The sequence below is a fragment of the Zea mays genome, chromosome 3 (genome assembly GCF_902167145.1).
Source record: "Zea mays cultivar B73 chromosome 3, Zm-B73-REFERENCE-NAM-5.0, whole genome shotgun sequence".
NCBI lineage: Eukaryota > Viridiplantae > Streptophyta > Magnoliopsida > Poales > Poaceae > Zea > Zea mays.
In genome coordinates, this window is record NC_050098.1 from 197087306 (window position 1) to 197109267 (window position 21962).

The 21962-nt window shown below is 45.7% G+C and overlaps 2 protein-coding genes across 11 annotated transcripts; both read left to right on the forward strand.

Moving 5' to 3' along the window:
* The first annotated feature begins 5080 nt into the window (after nt 1–5080).
* LOC103652459 (uncharacterized) lies at nt 5081–17089 on the forward strand. Of its 10 annotated transcripts, none has more exons than XR_004857342.1 (8): nt 5086–5621; nt 6181–6540; nt 8980–9105; nt 9191–11180; nt 12214–12329; nt 12471–12562; nt 12871–13277; nt 16606–17059. XR_004857342.1 is itself a non-coding variant. In XM_020550450.2 (7 exons), the coding sequence occupies exons 2-7, from the start codon at nt 6213–6215 to the stop codon at nt 16711–16713; spliced, it is 2772 nt and encodes a 923-aa protein (XP_020406039.1). In that variant the 5' UTR covers nt 5081–5621; nt 6181–6212; the 3' UTR covers nt 16714–17089. The 10 variants fall into 10 exon arrangements, 8 of the variants coding, with proteins under 8 accessions (XP_020406039.1, XP_020406043.1, XP_020406042.1 ...); XR_002268183.3 differs by having other exon boundaries at nt 5088–5621; nt 8968–9105; XM_020550450.2 differs by lacking the exon at nt 12871–13277 and having other exon boundaries at nt 5081–5621; nt 8968–9105; nt 16606–17089.
* Nucleotides 17090–17663: 574 nt separating this feature from the next.
* On the forward strand, nt 17664–20519 carry LOC103651151 (uncharacterized). The gene is made up of 8 exons (XM_008676768.2): nt 17664–18098; nt 18291–18514; nt 18634–18692; nt 18864–19091; nt 19214–19343; nt 19448–19776; nt 19872–20013; nt 20107–20519. The coding sequence occupies exons 1-8, from the start codon at nt 17849–17851 to the stop codon at nt 20350–20352; spliced, it is 1608 nt and encodes a 535-aa protein (XP_008674990.2). The 5' UTR covers nt 17664–17848; the 3' UTR covers nt 20353–20519.
* Nucleotides 20520–21962: the final 1443 nt, after the last annotated feature.

Below are 21962 nucleotides of genomic sequence, written 5' to 3' on the forward strand. Positions count from 1 at the left end.
GCCGTTGAGAGCAATCCAGGAAGGCAAATCTTGCCTTCTGTCGACTGGTGCACCGGACAGTCCGGTGCACCACTGGACACTGTCCGGTGCAGATTTCTTTCCTATTCTGGCGCAGCCGACCGTTGACGATTTGGAGCCGTTGGCGCACCGGACACTGTCCGGTGCACACCGGACAGTCCGGTGCCCCCTTCAGACCGTTGGCCCGGCCACGCGTCACGCGCGGATTGCGTGGCCGACCGTTGGCTCGGCCGACCATTGGCTCACCGGACAGTCCGGTGAATTATAGTCGTACGCCCCCGTTGAGACCCGAGAGCAGGCAGTTCACCAGAAGCCAGCCTGGCGCACCGGACATTGTCCGGTGCACCACCGGTCAGTCCGGTGCACCCAGACTGAGCAGAGCCTTGGCTGCTCGAGCCAAGTCTTTTCCATTTGTCTTTTCTCTGATTCTAGCACTTAGACAAATATGTTAGTACACAAAAAATGTACTAAGTCTAGAATCATACCTTTGTATTGATTTGCACTTTGTCCACCATTTGGCATAGTTTAACACATAACCATTTTTGTTGGTCACTTAATCACCAAAATACTTAGAAATGGCCCAAGGGCACATTTCCCTTTCAAGACCAGCTGAACTTCTAAGTTGAACTTCAGCTCGGCTGGTTTTAACCAGGAAACTCCCTGGTTGAAACCGGTTGAACCGGTGTCCAGGACCGTTTGAACCGGTCTGGTCTGTCTAAGCCGCTGATGCAGGTCAGTCTGACCGGCTGACAGACCGTGTCAGCCCTTTTGCAGCGCCTTTTTGAGTCTGCACAGTAACTTTTTCAGACGCCAGATCACCCTTTTTGTAGCACTTTTTCAGCTTTTGCTTTTTTCAGAATCTGTAGCTTTAATTTATGTCCCAGTCACTTTTTCCTGTCACGTCAGTCGCTTTTTCGCGCCTTTTCAGACTGCGTCAGGTACTGTACACTTTTCAGACGCGTCAGTTTTCACTTTTTGCAGATGCGTCAGAATTTTTTTTGCTTTATTCCTTTGACCGAATATGCTCAACCAGACCACACTGCATCAAACCGGTTGAACCGGTCTGGGGGGACCAGTTCAGCTGCCTATTTATAGGCTTCCCCTCCTCCTTCCCTCACTTACAAACATTCAAGCCTTAGCATTTCAGCCTCTTGAGCCTCCTCACACACTCACTTCAACCGGTCATCTCCCCAAAGCCTCTCCAAAATGGTGCGTCGCCACAACCCATCGGTGGTAGAGTTCAGCAGTGACTCTGACGAGATTCAGGAGGAATCACCGGTTCTCTCTCCTCCGCCTCGTCGTCCCCTCTCCAAGAGAGGACGCGACTCTGGCCGGATGGAAGAAGAGGGATCCTCGATGCCCTCGCAACCTACTCGCGGGAGGCGCCAAAAGGTTGGTGTCACTCGTCCTCGTCGCAGCACCTCCTCCTCAGGATACGCTCCTTGCCAGGAGGAGGATGGAGCGTTCGACGACGTCATCGATCTTCCGCCGTCTGACGCTCTCTACATCACCGGCCTGCACATGCATCCGACGAATGTTTCCCGGGGACCTAATGAACCTTCAGTCGACTTCTCTCTGAAGGGAGTGGACACCCTTCAACGTCTAAGGTTCACTAACTGAAAGTGCATTCATCCCTTTTGTGAGTTTTGGTGATTTGGATGACAACATATTTAAAGGACTAACAAGTTTGCTAAGTGTTGAACAGGAAATTCAGTATGATGAACATACTTGAATAGTGTATAATGACAGTGAATAAAGGTTCAACACAAGGTTAAATAACCAGTGAGACAATGCAAAGGTAAGAATGTTGGTAGGGAAGTGAAGATTGAATTTACCATCTGTAGCCTGCCAGCATGTGAGAGGGGAGAGATGATGTCGATAGGTGCTTTTCTATTTTTTGAATCAAAGGTAAGAATGCATTATCTCTTGGTTTTGTTGTCCCCATGGGTAGCCCTAGATATGTGCAAGGATAGGTACCAATTTTACAGTTGAAGGTTTTAACTAGTAGATCCATTCTTTCATCTAACACGTTGATAGGGTATATGTTTGACTTTTGATAATTGACATGTAGCCCTGTTGAGTCTGCAAATGAATTCAGTAAGGCCTTGAGGAAGAAAAGCTGCCTAGGGCAAGCCTCCATTACTAGAATTGTATCATCAAAATATTATATAATTGAGAAATTATGCCCTGAAGTTGTAGCCAAGGGGAGCTTGATGATACCAAAGTCTTTTGCTTTATTGAGTATGGATTGAAGGAGATTTGCTGCAAGGACGAATAAGAGCGGTGATAGAGGGTCCTCTTGGCGAACTACTCTTTTGCAATAAAACGTTTTCTATGAAACTCCATTCAACAGGACAGACGATGTCGCCCATGATCATATCCATCCACTTCAACCATTTGGTTCCGAAGCCCTTATGATGAAGTATATCCATTATAGCACTATGTTATATTTTATCAAAAGCCTTTTCAAAGTCAAGCTTTAGAATAACCATTTGCCTTTGAGACTGTTTGCACATATAAATATATTCAAAGGCCCAAAGCAGACAGTCCTGAATGGTGCGCCCCCTTATGAACCCATATTGGTTTTTATGGATAAGGTTGGTGATAACTCTCCGCAGTCTATTAGCAAGAATCTTTGTCACTAACTTGATACCCGTGTTAAGCAGAGAGACGTGTGAGGATATATTGGTGCATGTTGTACATTGCTAGAGGCATTAAAATTCTAAGCAAGCAAAGTTGCAGTGGTTCTTGAGCATAATATTCAGAATTATAATTTGCATAATTTGAACCGACATTTGAATAATGACTAGCGGATGCAGTATGATCACTATCTAATAGTTCTAGCAACACCAATATATGAATTCATGGTACCGGTAAAATAACCATTAGCAACATGTAAATGATGTATCTTAGGTGCGGTCTATGGTATAATTTGCAGAATGCCCATCAATAGATCTTGAACCACCTGCTGTTCACAGTGATACTAGCAAAGGTAGTACACTAGTACGTAATCTAACAGCAAGCAAAACCATTGGTGGTCAATGGCAGATACAATTAGCCTCTTCTGCTTAGGGATGACAATAGATTCTAAATTTTATACTATAAAATTTAAGTATCAGATTAGATTAAAATCAGACTCTATTTTTATTTATTTTTAAATTAAAATTAATTAAGGACTCAAACGAGTTATGAAGAAATATTTAGATTGTGATCCATTATCGTCCATATTTCTACTCAATGCAATGGTGGTGCTGAAATAGAGATGATATATTTATTAAGCAATTGGTTATGATAGAAAGATTCAGCTGTAAAGTAAAACAAAAACAATTGTTCTACAATAGAGTTGTCAAAAAATATATATATGTTGACACAATTATGATTCACAAAAAAAACCTTTTATGCTCGGATGGCAAATAGACCACCGATCTTGCAAAAACTAGTCTAGCCGGTTCCAATAATTGGTCTAGGCGATTTCCCTTTGCTTGGGGGAAAAAGTAATTATCACGCTCACACTATAAAAAATCAGTAGGTGTCAGGAGCCTAGCCGTTAGCGCCCGGCTTTAGTACCACCTCGCTAGCCGGAGGGGGCCGTGGTGAGCTTATAAGTGAGATTTCCCCTCCTCTCACAGCCCGGGTTTTGAGAGCGAGTGAAGGGGCTCGCTTGTGTTAGCCCACGAGCGCCGGAAAACGCCCAAAGGTGTAGCGTTGAGTGGGCTAGGCCGAGAAGGTCGCTGACAATTGGTATCAGAGGTTCACAGCCCGGGTTTTGAGAGCGAGTGAAGGGGCTCGCTTGTGTTAGCCCACGAGCGCCGGGAAACGCCCAAAGGTGTAGCGTTGAGTGGGCTAGGCCGGGAAGGTCGCTGACAGTAGGCTTACGAGAAAACTAGCAAAGAAAAAGAAATCAAAACTTTTGACTCTAGAGACCATGTGGTGGTGTGGATGTCACTAGATTGATCTAGGTCAGCTAAAAAGCATAGGGTAATCTCCTTATTCGTTTATCCAAGAATGTACCATAAATAATTCTAGCTAATTAAATCTTATATAAATTAGACAATCAATGCGCTAGGAATCATCCTGGATAACGAATCTGTGAAAACCGAAAGGGCTCTTATAAATTTTAAAATATAACATCGCTTAGATTTGCACGGCAAAATTATCTTCCACGCGATGGATGTTTCTGATTCCATCGTTTTCTTATTTATTTAGATACTAAACTGACAAACATTTTGGCGAGAAAAATGTAACAATAAAGACTAGTTTGGAAACTTAAATTTCTTAGGAATTTTCGGAGATTAAGAAAAGAATTAGCTTAATTTTCTCAATAATTCCGGAGGGGATTTAAGTTTCTAAACCAGTCCTTAACACTTTATTGCATTTTGACAAAGTTATTATCTGATTTTGAAAAAAAAACTGTTAGGCTGTTTTTTTCAAGACCAATTTGGATCAGTTTTATCTCCTCCTATAGATAATTTTACTCGTTGTTAACACCGGTAGAGCCACAACTAAAGCTCTATAAAAAACGGTAGTGTTGTGCGACCGGCATGTCCGACCCGTATCCGAGTCTAATGAAGTATTTGGTTTAAAGAATCAGGGACTGTTCGTTTCGTATAAAATGAAGGGAGAATAAATCTGGCATAGATTACTTCAATAATTACTATAAATTTTGGAGATTTGAAATTAATCCTGGTCTGTTCAGCAGAAACGAACGGACCCTCAATCTATTCTATATGAGATAATGCATCATAAGTCTATTCTACAAATTTGATAAAATCAATCTATGCCTCATATTATTATTAATTATTAGTCTATTAAAATTAAAATGATGATAAATCAACTTATTCAAATCCATAAACTAACGCCGTCCCGTCGTCCTATCGCATTCCCAGCCCAACCCGACCCAACCCAATCCGGCAATTCCAGTCCCCTCCCTGTCTCGCGCCACCCCACCACGATCCGGACAGCTCATCAAGGCCCGCTGCCCCCGCACGGCACCCGCATTCGGCGGCTGCCGTTCGTTTTTTTTTTCTTTTTGAACGTACGTATCCACCACCGCGGCTGCCGTAGGCCACGAATGGAAAGGAAGACTGGAAGAGAGGCGCCGCCTTGGGTTTCCCGAAAACCCCCCTCTCCACAGTCCATACACCGCTAGACCCAGCGCACCGGAGCCTGTGTCCCGCGCGGCCTCGACGTGGAGCACCCTCCGCCTCATGTCCCCGCGGCAGCCTCCTCCCACCCACGCATGCAACAAGGTCTTCTGGCCTCATTCATTGGCCTCAACCCTCAAGCATCGGCTGTGCGGACATGCTGCGCTCCTGCACCTCCTCGGCCGCCGCTCCCAGATTCACCGCGCCAGGACGCTCGACGGACCGGGTGCCCGCCCCCTGGCCGCCCTTCGCAGCGGTCCCCGCCTGCTGAAACCCCTCCCGCCCTTAGCTGTAGGCCTCGCGGCTCGGCGCGGTCGAAAGCAGCTGGTGCGCGATCGAGAAGAGTCCGCCGGCTTCTCTGGTGCGGGCTGCGGGGTGCGGTGTTTCTGAGGTCCGCCGCGCCGCGATGAGGCGAATGCAGCAGTGAGATGAGATGGTAGTGATCCTCTACTCCCAGAGGTGAGGTGCGGCTGTTGCTGACTCGCACATCAGGCTACATCATTTTACTTATTTATTTATTATGCGCTCTCTTATTCAGCCTCCAGTTCCAGGGAAAGTCTTCACCGTACTTTTCTGCATTGTGTTTTATCAAAAGCAAGCACGATCGGATGTAGATGGTGCTCTCTCTTTTTAGGTGGGTGCGTGTGTTTTATGACGTCATGATCCATGTATCATGTACCCTCGATGCTGTCAATATGTGCCTTTTGGACAAAGCATCGAGCGGATACAAGTTCTGCAGATACTTCATCGAATACTTTCTAATGCATATACCAGTAGGAGTATTTTACAACAAACATATATGCCTCTGCTACATGCCTACACGCAAGGAAAAGGAATTACATAATGTGCCATATATAGAGATCATTCATACTTCCTTGCACTTGGCACTTCGAGTCATGTGCTATCTTGCTTTCCCGGTTCTTCTACGCGCAGGCAAACTATAAATTATTATATTATATAATATGCGGAGGACTCTTTATATTATATGATTTTCTGAAGGCCCGTTATCGACATTCAGGTGCAGGTGTAAATGCAGTCAGAAAATTCGGCATGAGCCCCCTCTCTGAGCTGGTGTGGTCTCCGGATGAAGGCTTGAGCATTAAAATTGCGGCGTCTAGTCTTAGCACAAGAAAGGCTTCTCTTCGTTGGAATGCAGATACATTGAGCATATTGATATCTTCACCTCAACGAAGTGGTTCTGGTCCAGGTGAAAAGAACGGTGATACCATAAATGATAACCTAGAGGTATCAGAAAAGATGCCATCACAACTGCGGATTCGCAGTGACAGCTCAGTGAGAGTAACCGTGGATAGCCCCAATAGTACAAATGTTGACGCCCTACAATTTACGTCTATGAGATCGCAGGAGCAAGATTCAAGTAAGTCTTAAAGACATAATTTATTTTTCTCGAACACGTAGGAGAGCTGCGTATCATTTCATTAAAAGGAACAACTAAACCATTAAGGAGTTCACTTTGAGCTGTCAACAGGCCTAGACCCTTGGCGGGCAGGGACGGAGGCAGCGGTGGAGCGGGCGGGGCTCGAGCCCCTCCTACCGCTGTCGAGTACATAGAGCCCCACTAGAGCCTCTTCTAAAATTTTTAGCGTACATATACAATGTAGGAGGGACTTCTATACTACACTAGTTTAGTTCAGCCCCTTCTAAATTTTTTTCTGGCTCCGTCCCACGCCAGCTGAACTCTAGCACCAAATTTCATTGCCAGCTGTGATCAGGGCTGTAGCAAGATGTGGTGATTTGCCATTGAACACGCAGTAGTTCCTTTGTCGCCATATAATCCAAGCTCCCAAAACAATGAGTGAGCTGAGTCCTTTCTGGAGCTCCTTTCCCACGGAGCTGATACTATTCCTCCACCAATCATCAAAGATCAAATCAGAAGGCTGCGGACAAAGAGCGGTGAACCCCATTCTTTGGAGGAGGAAGAACCAGAATTGTCTGCTGAAAACACAGTTTACCAGGATATGATTGATCGTCTCATCGTCCTGATCACAGAGGGGACAACAGCTTGGTCGGGGAAGATTTCTCTTAGCCAAGCGATCCGCTGTCCAGCATCGATTGTGGATCACGAGCCAGATGAAGAAAGCACACTTAGGAGGAGCCCAAGTCTTCCAGACACGATCAAAAGCATCCGACTGCAATGATCCATGGAAGATGGTTGCATAAGCCGAGGTTGCTGAATATTTTCTGGAGCTGGACACCCTCCAAAAGTGCCTATCCGGAATGCCGGGCTGCAGATTAACCCCTGCAAAAGCTTCCCAAAGGAGTGTGATCTCCATGAGCACCTCCCAGGATAAGACACCCTGAAGGTCTTGAATCCATCTTGAATCAGTCAAGGCTTCCAGAACAGTTCTTTTGCTTACTGTACGCTTCGAGACCATCGGAAGAAGGTGTGGAGCCAAGTCCTCCACACGTTGCCCAGCCAGCCACCTATCACTACAAAAAAGTGTAGATTTTCCATCTCCAATTTCAGTACCCATGGCCATGGAGAATAAGCTCTAAACCACCGGGTTTGCTTGCAGCTGTAGACTCGCCCAAGGCCATCTCCAATTTCAGTACCCATGGCCATCTCCAATTTCAGTACCCATGGCCATGGAGAATAAGCTTCCAGAACAGTTCTTTTGCTTGTCTGGCAGTTTTTTTCAACCAAAGCCATCTAACACACAGGGACCAGTTTAGGCTTTGAAGATCTGAGATGCCGAGCCCCCCAAGCTCCTTTGGCCTAGCAACTTTTGGCCAAGCAATGAGACAATGGCCCCCCTTCACATCCTTTCTTCCTTTCCATAATTTAATTCAGAGATTTGGTAGTTTGAAGGCAATTCTTTTTTCCCTTTTGCCCAGAGATTGCATTTGCCAATCCTTTATTGGTCTAGCTAGCTGCTCATCATGTAGAAGGGTCTAATACAATGAATATATAGAGCACTGTGTTAAGATAATCAGAACAAAATACACATCAAAATCAAGCCAACTCTCTTTTCTAAGGTTTGTTAGGGAACTCTGTTGCCTATCATGTGTTATATTATGTTTTGAAGGTTCATCTGGCATGTAGTACATATGTACTATGTTCCAAATTATAAGTTGTTTTGATTTCTCTAGGTACATTATGTCTAGACATAACATATATCTTTTTTCGATAATGGAAGCTTATATTAAAAGTACCAAGTACATTACATCAAGGGGATACAACGCCTTGGTATAAAACTTCCGACCTCTGTCTAATGCCAACTACAGATAGAAAAAACCAAAATGTCACAATGACAGTGGCAATCAATCCGAAGCCTAGATCGCCACCCATGCGTCTGGGAAAAAAACGCTAAGGCCACCCTCATCAATATTTGCGACCCCGTTGCAACTAGGGGCTGAAGTGCTGAACCTCCTCCCTCTAGAGAATAGCCCAACTCGAAAGCCAATGTGTTGTCGTAAGGATAACCTGCAAAGGAGAACAATAGATTTTTTTTCTTAAACACTAAATCATTTCTACAAATCCAAAGAGCCCGGCACAAGACCACCGCTCCAAGTAGAAACACAGATTTTAGTAATTTATTACGACCCTGAAGCCAACCCCCAAACATATGGTCCACATTAAGAGGTGGACTAAAGCCGGTTGCCATCTGTAGAATGCTCCAGACTGATCGAGCGAAACGACACTCAAAGAATATATCTAGGTGCAACGACTGATAATTTGGATCGGAGGAAATATGTAATAGCTAAGAGCTCAACTTCTTTGGTCAAATAGGATTAAAAAGTTAAGAAGTTTCTTTTCTATTATCTGACTTAACTTTGTTCAAAGCTAAACTTGTAGAGTGCTGTGAAGGGATTAATGTTATGAACGAAGGTAAAGAAGAGTCAGAAAACTGTTGCGTGGATAAGCTGGAGGACATGGAAGTGGGGAATTGTCCCACCAGATGCTGCAAGGATGCTTCCCATAGTAATACTTAATGTTTTGGAAAGTCAATTAAAGCAAGTTTGTTATGTTTTGTTCGTAACAACTATCTATCATGGGGTTTTTTCAGGTTCAGCCTCCAGGAAAAAAGTCGTGCCTAGCATTTCAGAAAACCAGGCTTGCTGTGCAACCACTTTCTGCAATGAAAGATCTTGGGAAACTAATGCATGGCGTGCTCGGTTAGTAAAGGCAGTTTGTCAGAAAGAATCTATTTTGCCAACGAACACAGAGAATCCAATTTTACCTTCTTCCATAGGAATTTCATGTGATGCAGTAGAGTTCTCAGGCAAATTGGTAGGTTCCCAAGGCAAGTTTCAAAGCCTGGGTGTAAGTAGTAATGCTCTAGAAATTCATTCTCATGACAATTGCCAAGATCCGGTTCTGCACGAAAGCCATAAGGATGAGCCTGTTATTGCTAGAGGTGAGTCAGCATCTGGTGTTAATATTGTTGCAAGATGTGAGTCGGTACCTGGAGTTGATTCCAGCAATTTTGTGAGAGGCAAAGAAAAAGTTATGTACAATGACAGCAATTGTGGTAACAATACAAGGGAGGGTGATGACAGCAATGAGAGCATCGAGAGCTGTACAAGTACAAAAGCCCCAAAGCGCAAGCATGCGCAGTGTTGTGCAGCCACGATGCCTTCTTCTGGAAACAAAAGATTTAGAAGAGAAGACAATGAGAGTTCTTGTTCGGGATTATTGCAAAAATGTGGTACATCTTTCTTCAACTGGATGTCATCACTCACGAATGGGTTACCCATGCTAGATGGAGCCACTGCTGCCGTTCCACTTGAACAGAAGTTTTCAGCAAGTACAGGAGATGGATCTGCAGCACCTTCCCAGCCACTTCAAAACAACCGCAGCGTTCCTATGCAATTTTTTGGCTTCAATTCGCTCTTCCAGTCCCTGTATACTCGTAATGTTATGATAACTTCAGGAGATAATTGTCGTCAACCAGAAAGCAACTGTGCTGGACATGTGTTCAATAGACTGACCCTGGAATTAAATGATAGCAATTCTATGTTGAACAAAGAAATTGGCATGGGTAGAGAAACTCTTGATCTGGCTACTCAGACTTCAGCTGCTGAAGGATTTCAGATGATTTCTGGTGGCTGTAGAGGAAATGTTCAGAGTCAAATTGATATTTTCCAAATGAGACCAGAAAGAAATATGAAACTGCCCAGTTCCAGTAAGTTTAGCTCTAGATCTCTAGAAGAAAAACAAAATCAGTGCACAGCTGCCTGCTCAAATGATGCAACACAAAATAAAGGTGGTTTGAGGGAAAGCTTGTGGGTAACTCGGCTTTTGCCAAAAGCATCAGTAGAATTGATGGAGGCAACACCATGCAATGTAGAGAATGCTGTTAGTCCACAGGCTGTGGGTGACAAGTTGTGTTGTCCACCTCTTCAGAATTTTAATTTGGAGAAGGAACTAAATAATATACAATACTTCACTGGAAGAGGAAGCAGCGATGGTGTAACAAGTAGTAAATGTCCAGCAACGCCTCCAGAGGAACCTAAGCAATCTGAAACAATGGCTTCTGTTTTTGCAAAGAGATTGGATGCACTTAGACATGCAAACACCTCTGCAGTAAGCTTGGCTATCGCGTGTGAGCATGGAAGTCCCAAACTGAGAAACCACAAAACTAACTCTTTTGTTGTTAGTTACAGCAGCCATGATAAAGTAGAGGCAGGACATGAAAATCATAAATCTTCTAGTGGAAACGGAAGAATAGTTTTGTGGGTAGGTGACAAAGGCAAGGAACCGATGTGTCTAAACAATGAAGAATTAAGAGGAAACTTCATATCTGAGCGTGAGCATCAGCATCATGGAGGGAACACAGCTGGAAAATTGGCAACTCAGCATAATTTAGAACTGAACATATTGGCTGAAGATACAGACAGAAGCCAAGTAGAATTGAAGGGAGGAGTCTTAGATTTTATGGCAGGTCCATCAGACAACAAGCAAATTGTACCTTATGGCACTATGTCTAATGATGAATCAAGTGTTATTTTTGGTGCCTTACATAGGCTTCGCCTGTCCCGCTCAGATATCTTAAGGTACTCCACTGGATTTCTGGATCATTTGAATTTTGTGCCTTCCAGGAAGCACGTGTATTTTTTATGAAGAACATGTATATTTGCATTCAGGTGATTTATGTTCTTGTATGAAAGGGGAACATGTAAATAATGATTTCTTAGAGCATCTCGGTGGACGAATATATACCATTAGATACTAAATCCATCCCAAAAAGAAAGTCATTCTAGTTTTGTCCAAAGGCCATGGTTCTTAAAGCGGTAAGGCGAGACAAGGCGTTGGACCGCCGTCTGGACGCCCAGGCGAGCAAGGTGCTTGGACGCCTAGGCGACACCTTTAAAACACTGCCAAAGGCAAACCATCTTAAGATTGCCAGGTTTATAGAATTGAGTTATCAATATTCATGGCACCGAATATGCATACTAGGAAATATATTTCATGGTGAATTTGATGATACTTAGTATTTGGTATCATAAATAGTTATACTTTTTTGTATAAACTTGTCAAACTTATGATTTTTTTCTTCAAGATTGAAAGAGGTGTGTATCCTCGATTAAGAAGAGTAAAAGGATTTGAAAACCTGTACAACACCCAAAAGAAAGACCTTATGATGGTTTACACAGGACAAAACTACCCTCAACCACAGGGGGGAAGAAGCCTCCTGGGCATAAAATAAGAAGTACAAGTATTCGAACATGGATCAGCAAGGGGGGACCCCCAAGCACACTACTCTACCAGTATAACTCAGTGAGAAACTGGTACTTAGGACAAAACTATAATGACCTCCTTTTTGGGATTGACGGAGTACCTTATGTGGTTATGGTTAGTTCAGTGTTTTTACTGCCTGGTTCAGAGACTAGTGTGCCATAAAAATGACAAGAACTTGCATTATCTCAAAGCCATGTTTTTTGTTTCTTTTTTGATATAAACATTTTGTTGTTTTGCATGAGAAATTGCACCTGTTTCATTCATAGTGGAAACTTAGCTCAAGTTACAGAAGATCCTAAAAACTGAAAGCTCATGTTTGATCCTTTTTGTGTTTGTTATTCATGACAGATGGCTGAGATCACCGATCATGCACACTACGTTAGATGGCTTTTTTGTCCGACTGCGATTTGGTAAATGGGAGGAAGCATTGGGTGGCACAGGATACCATGTTGCCCGCCTGAATGGTAAATGACTAAAAAGTTGCCTTAGTTTGGTGATTGAATTTGTAAAATTGTTCTTCTATGCACAGCATTTGTTCATTGCTTAAAAATAAAAAAAAACTGTGGTTAAATGGAAAAAGAGTAAATGGTGTGGATGTCTTACAGGAGCACTTGATAGGAGTCGCCTTTCTGTAACCATCAGAAATTCAACCTGTCAAGTAGATTCTCGCTTTGTATCCAACCATGACTTCCATGAGGTATGTTACTGCATAGAAGTTTGATGTTTTGACTGACGTAGTTGGGTGATTACTGAAAGTTGACCAAATACAGCGACACCACACTAAAATGCACCATTTTGTATCCAGTTCATGGCAGTGAACAGGGTAAAGCTAATTATTATCTGTTGTATTATGCCTTAATGAGAGCTGTGAAATATTGTCCCAACAGTTCTTGTGGTGGACAGTTTATTGCTTCATTCATATAGAAAAAGTGTCAGTCACTTTTTTTCTAAATTGTTTCTGGAATTTTTACACACCAAATGATATAATCATGGTTTTCGAGTCAGTTGCCTAGGCGTCCAGGTGCTAAAAAAAAATCCTAGGCGTCCCTGTCGCCACAACCAAAATCCAGCAAAACGAGAGAGGAGGTGAGTGAGAAGAAAGATGAATAACTTGAGGACGGCCAGCATTTGAGGAAGGCCAAGCTCCTATCTCCGTCCCATCCCCATCGGCCCTCATGGCCATAACAGCTTTCCTCACCAGCCAATTGCAGCATCAGGGATGTGAAGGGAGCAGCAGCAGGCAGCAGCTCTTGATCAGCATAAAGTGGAGAGGGATCTGCAAGGGGCAGCAGCAACGGATGTGAATGGGAGGGGGAGGGGGATAGAGAGGGAGGGAGGGAGAGAGAGAGGCGGAGCTGATGGAAGGGTCTTGAGAGGAGAGTGGCAGCACCAGGTCATGGTCTCATTAGAAGGTTAGACTATCTCAGACTTCCTATTCCACTCTCTATTTCAAACTCTACTCTGTAGTGCAATCTACAGTGCAAAATAATACTTTGCACGGCCGTTTACGCGGCCTGCTGGAGATGGCCTTAGGCTATCAACACTTATATGGGCTGCTTGGTGGTCTCTTGGGTTGTGCTTTCTTATTTTGTTCCCCTTTCTTCTTTTTTTATTTTTCTACCTTCTCCACGCTGCAGCAATGAAGTTCATATTCGTATGGCATCGCTGCTGTGCCTCGCCTAAGCGACTCAAAAGGATGGCTCGCCACGTCCCGCCTTACCACTTTAATAACCACGGATATTATTCAAAGTAATCTTATTTTGTTTGAATATATGGAATACATTTATTCTATCCATACACTAATAGATACTAAATTGGTTATGGACTGAGACATCAATATAATGCATGCCTAGCAAATTGTGGGTAATGTAGAAGGCACATGTTTAACAATAGACATCATACTTTACAAGAGGACGTATCCGGTGTAATCATTTATTTGATGCAAGCGTGCAATAAAACCATCCATAGTATCCAATCTTAGAACCAACTATGTTTGCCCTTTTTAAATTTCTACCCTACCACATCATCCTCCATTTATGGAGGGTGATGTGGGAGGTTAGAAACACAAAACGACATTGTCATATCTAGATTGGATGTTCTAAATGGTTTGATTGCACTCTTGCACCAAATAAGTGATTGCACATGATATGCCGCGACTTTACAATAGGGGGAAAGTAGCCATGTACCCCTCCACATAGTTCGCAGGCAATGAGAGGGGCGACTAGACACTGTCCAGAGCTCCCACTAGCGTCCGCTCTCTGGCCGCTGCCATCACTAGCCTTCGCGCACTGGCAACAAAGATTGCTCGTCTGCCACCTGTTTCCTCCTTATTCTCTGTTCTTTCCTTGTTTGTCGGACTCGAGCGCTACGAGATCGCAGACTGGGCCTTTGAGGCCGGATATGTCCTCCTCATTACTGGATTTGCGTTTTCCTATGGTGGCTACCTTGTCGTTGGCGGCTTTGTCGTGTCTACCTTCCTCGGTGGTTAGTGGCCTATGGGGTGATCGAATTCGTTGCCTCCTAGGCTCCCTTCCAAGCCAAAGCTTACCATGTCGCACGCATACGGAGACAACAGTGACATGTGGGTCGGGGCTCTCAGATTCGATCTTTCCCCTTCTTCTGCAGAGCTTCATGGTGCGGCGGTGTACCTTGTGCTGCTCTTTGTGGTTGCGACATTGTGATCTGCGACCATGACTTGATTTGACTGTGCGACTGTGTGTTGGGAGAGGGTGCTTGGTGAAAGCCTTGATGTGAGGCCGACAATGGCGATGCCCTTTGGGCGCCATTTTCCACCTTGGAGGCATGTGTCATGCATGCACCTTCCATTCTCATCGTGGATCTTTTGGGTGAAAACCTATGACTGTGTTGTCTGCATCGTGTTCCTCCTTGATGGTGTTGTCTTGAAGTTCCCTTGCCATGGCGATGGTGGCACACAAATGGCTACCTACCCCCTCGGTGTTGCGTGTAGTTGTCGTTGCCGCTTGTGGTCCTACCACGTCATCTATCTAGCTATGGAGCTCTTCGTTGTTTTCGTGCACGCTTGATATCCTTCTATTAGGCAAGGATCTTCGTTGATTGGTGTTAGAATCCCCTATATGGCTAGGATAGATAGATAGATCTCTATTAGACAAGGATCTACATTGATAGATAGATCTCTATTGGTCATCCTCAGCGACAATTGGTCATCCAAGCTCTAGCCAACCATCTCTCAATCTAATGTTGAGGCTAAGTATAGAGCAGTTGTCAATGGTGTTGCAGATAATTGTTGGTTCTGCCAACTCCTCCAGAAACTTAATAGTCCTTTAACCAAGAGAACCCTAGTCTATTGCGACAATGTGAGTGCGGTCTACCTCTACACCAACCTAGTTCGACACCATCACACGAAACATGTTGAGATTGACCTTTACTTTGTCCGCGAGCGAGTTACCATCGACGACATTTGAGTTCTTCACGTCCCAATGACCTCTCAGTTTATTGATATCTTCACAAAGGAGATGCCTTCTACGGTGTTCTCGAAGTTTTGTTGTAGTCTTAGTGTCCTAGTTGACGCCTAGACTAGGGGGTGTTTTCTCTTTGTACCGGTCTCACCGTACCGTCCCACAGGACGCTCAGACTGTGGGGGGTGTTAGAATCCTGCCTATATGGCTAGGATAGATGAATCGGTCTCTATTATACAAGGATATCTGTTGATTGGTATTATAATCTTGTCTATATGGCTAGGATAGATAGATCAATCTCTATTAGGCAAGAATCTTCGTTGATAGATAGATCAATCTCTATTAGGCAAGGATCTTTGTTGACTGGTTCTCTTTTTATAAACCCTCGGCTATACTTGCTTATATATGTGTAACACCATATCTCGTACAATACATCGATAGTCTTTCTATCACCTTCAACACTTTTTCCTGCCGTGGTCCTCTTGCAGACGCTTTGCCGATTCTGTTGTCGCTTCTTTGGTGGATACTTCGCCACTACTCCTATCGCTTCTCCGGCGTATGATTTGCCGCCAAAGTTCCGTTAATCTTCGGTGGATGCTTTGCCGCCGATGCCGTTGGTTCTTGCTGAGTGAATACTTTGCCGCTGCAGTTCCCTTCTCTGGTTGCTTTGTCGTTGTAGTTTGACTTTCGTAGTGGCATCCTTCGCCGCTACAATTGTGTCTCCTTGCCGGGGTAGGCTTGGCCATCATTCTTCATTTGCGGATGTTTTACTGCCGTTGTCATGCTGGTTTCCTTGGTGGATGCTTTTGTCGGTTAAGGTTGCTTTGTTCTTCTCTATGGCGGATGCTTTGCTGCCACTGCTGTTGGAAGCTCGTCTCGTCTTCTATGGATGCTTCGTCACCATGGTTTGACTGCTTTGCAGGCTACCACTGCGTTGATGTTTTCTTTGCCACAGGTTCAGTCAGTTGGGGTGTGTGGAGGCCGAGGGTTCTTGCACCTTTTCTCTTGTTTCTCTCTTGCTGTTTCAGTGTGTCTCTGGGGCTACTGTGGTAATCCTAGGATTTACCAGAGCGAGTCCTTGAACCCTTTCAAACTCTACTTCCCTCTTGATGAAAAATATTCGCAAAAAAAGTACTTTACAGTTCTCCCAGATCTCTTTGCTTCCATCGTCAAAGCTTATAGTTTTAACCACTTTTCTCCAATAAGCACCTATTTACTAGTTACATGAAATGGTTTTGGTCCCATCGCACGAATTGGATTATGAAATGGCTTATATGATGAATTATGTGGTTTCATTTCCTAGGATGAGCTGAAGGCATGGTGGTCTGCTGCTATGAAGGGTGAGTGGAAGCTACCGTCGAAGGAAGAACTGGGTGTGAAACTAAGAGAAAAAGAGCTACTTCGCTCGTAGGATGGAACGGTTGCGAAGTACTAAAATATGAAGGCTTCTATTGTACCCATCCTACTAGGAAATTATGAGCCAGTTGATGAGGCATGAATTATTTCACGACTTGGCCGCGGTTAGTGTGAAAAGGAGACGCTGCTATATATGGTCATCACCCTTGGTTTGTCCGTTCGCCAGATATCACGATTATCATATTTATCGGTTGTAACATAAGCTTCTTGTATTAGCATATGGTTTAATATTTTTTTTCAGATGGGATGAGGTCCTGCGTGATATCCTATCTGTAAATAGGAAGGCACTAGCAGATCTCGACAAATGTACAACTGTTTTTTTTTTTTTTTTTGAGAAACTTGAAATAAGATTTATCGTTCACCACTGTTAATTGCTTCATCTGGGTCGTTCGCGGATATATATAGTGTTTATTTGCTTGAAAATATAAGCAAATGCAGGCAGTATAGAAGGATGCAAAAAAAACACCACCTTTACCTTGCTCGGTTCCATCCTCTGACGGCCGCATCAGGTCCTGAAAGGACTCGACGTCTATGCTTGTGTCTCTGATGGATAAACGAAATTGTTGTTGCATGCTTGCGAGTCGCAAAACAAAGAATTAATTTCGTCTTAATTCTTTTTTGGCATGCTTTCACTCACAACACAACCAGAGCAGCACACGATCCTGGCTTCGTTTTTAAAATAATACTCAAACATGAGTCTTCTTTTTCTTTCGTCCAAAGAATCGGCAGCTCCAGTGATGCTTCGGCCACCGAGAAGCCCTAAATCTGTTGATGCGAGCAAAGGAACCAAACAAACACACACTGAAACACATGTTAGTTGCGTTCACTGCAGACGAAGCGAGGGAGGCGCGTCATGCCGTCATCCCAGCAGGTCCTCAAATCAAATGCATGCATGCACCCGTCCTGACGGTAACCGAAGTCCAAAGGATCAAAAGGAAAGTGAGCTGAGGTCCTCAGATGCAGCCGTGTCTTGCCGTCCCACACCCCATACATGCACTGGTTGGTTTCGCCCCTGCTTGCACCTCCGCACCCTTTGGATCCCCGGCCTCGATCGAGACCCCCCTCTCTTTCTCTCTCTCTCGATTCTAGCCTCAAGCTTGCATCTCAGACTCAGAGAGAGCAGGACGCACATGCATTTCCCTCTCCACAGCCCCCGATCACAGGCGACGCCGCGTAGCTCCTCCGGGCCGGTAGATGGGCCCATGTTGCGCGCGGTTGATCTACCCGATCGCTTCGACCGCGTCGCGCCACCGACGGACAATGGCGCCGGCAGCGAGGAAGCGGCGGTGAAGGACACGGGCCCGAAGCCGGTGGTGCCGCTGCTCAACGTGTCCGCCGGCGGCCGCGTCCACGAGATCCAGACGTTCGCGCACTACGTCGGTACGCCTGCAGCATTCACACATCCTGTTACTAGCTTTTGCGTACGTTACATCGATTGATGACGACGAACTGCATGCAAATGGCGGGTTTGCTTTTGGGTTTTATTTCCTTTTCTTTATTACGGTCAATGAATGAATGAATGTATCCCGGGCCGGCCGGCCGGTCCCCGGACGAAATTTCTTCCCCTGCCAGCCACGCAAATCGGTTTCGAGGATCTGAACGAGTGCCCGCACCTGTGCGCGCTGTCCTACGATTACCTCAAGAAGACGGAGGGCTACGAGCAGAACCTGCTCGCCTTCTTCCACAACAAGATGAACCCGGACGCCCTGCTCGTGCAGCTCATCGAGGAGATGGACAAGTGCATCCTCGGCTACTTCTCCTTCCACTGGAAATATGCGACCCACATAATCACGCAGGTATATATAACCCAAGTCCTCCTGGTGATTTTATATTACAATAATTATTGAGTGTGCCACGCATATATACTAATGCCATCGTTGGGTTTACTTGCATTGCATATATAAAATAAAATCAGGTTCTGACCCACGAGCAGCCTAGAAGAAAGCTCAGAAGAATGGTAATGGAGGCCACTAGGTAATTAATCCGATCCGGCACAATGCAAGATGTGAAAACATCGTACTACAATGTTTGTTTTCCTTTCTGATCGATTCATTTTTCGGAGAATATGGATGAAAATTTGACCTCTGTTTTGCGTCGTCTTCGGATACGTGAGAAATGGATTCCGTTGCTGGTTCATACATACAGGAAGATGAGGTTCGAGAGGGTGACGAGAGAGCTGAAGGTTACCAGGCTGTTCACCACTCTGGTGGAGGAGCTCAAGGCCATCGGTGTGCACTGCCAGCACGACCACAACCGGGCGGGCACGGACGTGATGGTCCCGGCTGCGCACAGCGACCGCAGCCCGGTGCTGCTCCTGATGGGCGGTGGCATGGGTGCTGGCAAGAGCACCGTGCTCAAGCAAATCATGAAGGAGTGAGTACTCTCTGTCTCTCTTCTGTATCTCTCTGTGTGTGTGAGAGAGAGAGACAGAGAGATTCTGCACGTACGTTCTCTGACTCCGCTGCGATTCTGCGATGCGATGCGATGCGATGCAGGGTGTTCTGGACTGAGGCGGCGGCGAACGCCGTGGTTGTGGAGGCCGACGCGTTCAAGGAGTCGGACGTGATCTACCAAGCCATCAGCTCGCGGGGCCACCACACCGACATGCTGCAGACTGCCGAGCTGGTACGTCGATCGGATGTTCCTGTGGCGGCGGCGATAAAACCAGTCAATGCTCGGACCGCACCAGCCGCCCAGCCCAGGTGACTACTGATCACTGTCATCCCCAGGTGCACCAGTCGTCGACGGACGCGGCGGCGTCGCTGCTGGTGACGGCGCTGAACGAGGGGCGGGACGTGATCCTGGACGGCACCCTGTCGTGGGAGCCGTTCGTGCGGCAGACCATCGCGATGGCGCGGTCCGTGCACCGGCAGCGCTACCGCATGGGGGTCGGCTACAAGGTCGCGCCCGACGGCACGACCACGGAGAAGTACTGGGAGCCCGTGGAGGAGGACGGCGAGCAGCAGGCAGGAAGGGCAGGCAGGACGAGGAAGCCGTACCGCGTCGAGCTCGTCGGCATCATCTGCGACGCCTACCTCGCCGTCGTCAGGGGCATCAGGTAACGAACGGCTGCGCGTGCCTGACTTGGTCATCCATAGCTTCGGCAGCATTATGTAATGCAAGTATGGCCGCCGCCGGCCGGGTGGCTGTCAGGCGAGCTATCATATCCGGGAGAGCCGTGCGGGTGAACTCGCAGCTCAAGTCGCACAAGCGCTTCGCCGGCGCGTTCCGCAAGTACTGCGACCTCGTGGACAACGCCAGGCTCTACAGCACCAATACCATCGCCGGCGCAAAGGTCTGGTCCTTTAGGCACGAGTCCATTTCGATTCTCAGCGTGTGTTATCCATGAGCTACCTAGGTTCGAGGCGCTTCGTGATGTGTGTGTCAGCTGATCGGGTGGAAGGACAAGGACAGCCAGCTACTGGTGGACGTGGACGAGATCGGGCTGCTGGACCGGGTGAGCCGGATCAATGATGACGCCAACTGCGTGCACGAGCTGTACCCGGACGGGCACCCCACGGGCGGCGCTGGCTCTGTGTGGGATGAGCTGATGGCGTCGCCGGTGAGGGCTTCCATACAGCGGGAGCTCAAGGAGGCCATCTTCGACAGCGAGGCGTGCTTCCCCTCCCCGTAGTAGCCACACGCCGACCTGATTTGCTGGACTACTAGTTGTGTAATTAAGCTAGTTATATAATCTCTTTTGGATGAACCCAAGTTTTGAACCGGAATAAGCTAGCTAAGAGTTATATACTGATCGCGAACCTTAAATAAACAATCTTTTTAAAGGCAGGTTTTCGCCTATTTCCATCGCACATATCACACTCACCTGGGTACATTTGTACCACACAAGGCTATTTCTATTTGGCAAAGCTCTATAGCTTTATGTATAACAAACTGACGTTTAGATGAATTATTTCATTGACAATATAAATATTTAAGGAACCACTCGCGGCTGTTAAGGATTATTCGGGACTATTCTATTGCAGCAAAAAAAAAAACCCGTCCTAAAAAGCTTTATGTTTTAGTTTTATACTAAGTCAAAGTTTCTAAGGTTTAATCAGATTTAAAAAAGAAAGTTATCAATATTCATAGCACAAAATAGGTATACCATAAAAAATATTTTACAATAGATTCAACAATAACAATTTGTAACAAGCATGACCTAAGTTAGTTATACTTGCTTTATCACTACCGGAATCAGCTTCTTTGCCGTGTGTTCTAAACACACGGCAACGGCTATTTTACACTCGGCAAAGGCTTTGCCGAGTGTAACACTCGGCAACGAACGCTCGGCGAACTGTACATCGGCAACAGCTTCTTTGCCGAGTACTTTTTGTCGGGCACTCGGCAAAGACTTTGCCGAGTGCCAAATGGCACTCGGCAAAGAAAAGTCATCGTCACGGCGCCAAGTGACGGTGACGGATCCTTTACCGAGTGCCAACGGCGACACTCGGCAAAGACTGGTCTAGTGGACCCCACAGCCAGTCCCTGTGCCGAGAGCCCTAGTAGGCACTCGGCAAAGGAGGTTTCTTTGCCGAGTGTCTAATGGACTGGCACTCGGCAAAGAACCCTCCAGTGGGCCCCTTTGCCAGTATCTTTGCCGAGTGCCTTGGCAAAAGCACTCGGCAAAGACATCTTTGCCGGTTCCCAGGTTTCCTTCTTTGCCGAGTGCCACTGTCAGCACTCGGCAAAGATGTCTTTACCGGTTCCCAGGTTTCCTTCTTTGCCGAGTGCCATGGTCATAGCACTCGGCAAAGCAACCCTTTGCCGAGTGTTACACTCGGCAAAGTGACCAGAATGTCCCTTTTTTATTTGCTTTTGTTGTTCCATCCAAACAAACAAAAGATATATATCATTCACATCACATTATATATCAAGCACATCACAGAATGAACACATTTATCATCAACACCATATATATCACAAAGTCTCACAAAACAGATCACAAGTCTCACTAAAGTCAGGATCATCACAAAACAGATACAAGTCTGCATCATCACTAACATCACCAAGTATCTCACAAGATAAAGTGTAACAAACATCACCAACACTCATAAAGGTAAGTCTGGATCATCACAAAACAAATCATCAACGAGGTGGGCATCTGGACTGGTTCGGCGAAGGGCTGGACGAAGCATGAGGGTTGTTCGACGCCGCCGATTGACCCTGCACAGAGAACAGATTGTATGTGTGAGAACATATGAATATATATCATGCAGTACTAAAATTTTGATACTCACAGGA

Bases quoted from the DNA above. Each gene is read 5' to 3' on its own strand.
- LOC103651151 (XM_008676768.2), top strand. From the start codon at position 17,849: ATGCATTTCCCTCTCCACAGCCCCCGATCACAGGCGACGCCGCGTAGC. The intron at 19,344-19,447 runs GTACGTCGATCG...TGTCATCCCCAG, and splicing joins TGCTGCAGACTGCCGAGCTG to GTGCACCAGTCGTCGACGGA. The intron at 19,777-19,871 runs GTAACGAACGGC...GGTGGCTGTCAG, and splicing joins GCCGTCGTCAGGGGCATCAG to GCGAGCTATCATATCCGGGA.
- LOC103652459 (XM_020550450.2), top strand. From the start codon at position 6,213: ATGAGCCCCCTCTCTGAGCTGGTGTGGTCTCCGGATGAAGGCTTGAGC. The intron at 9,106-9,190 runs GTAATACTTAAT...GGGTTTTTTCAG, and splicing joins CTGCAAGGATGCTTCCCATA to GTTCAGCCTCCAGGAAAAAA. The intron at 12,330-12,470 runs GTAAATGACTAA...GATGTCTTACAG, and splicing joins CCATGTTGCCCGCCTGAATG to GAGCACTTGATAGGAGTCGC.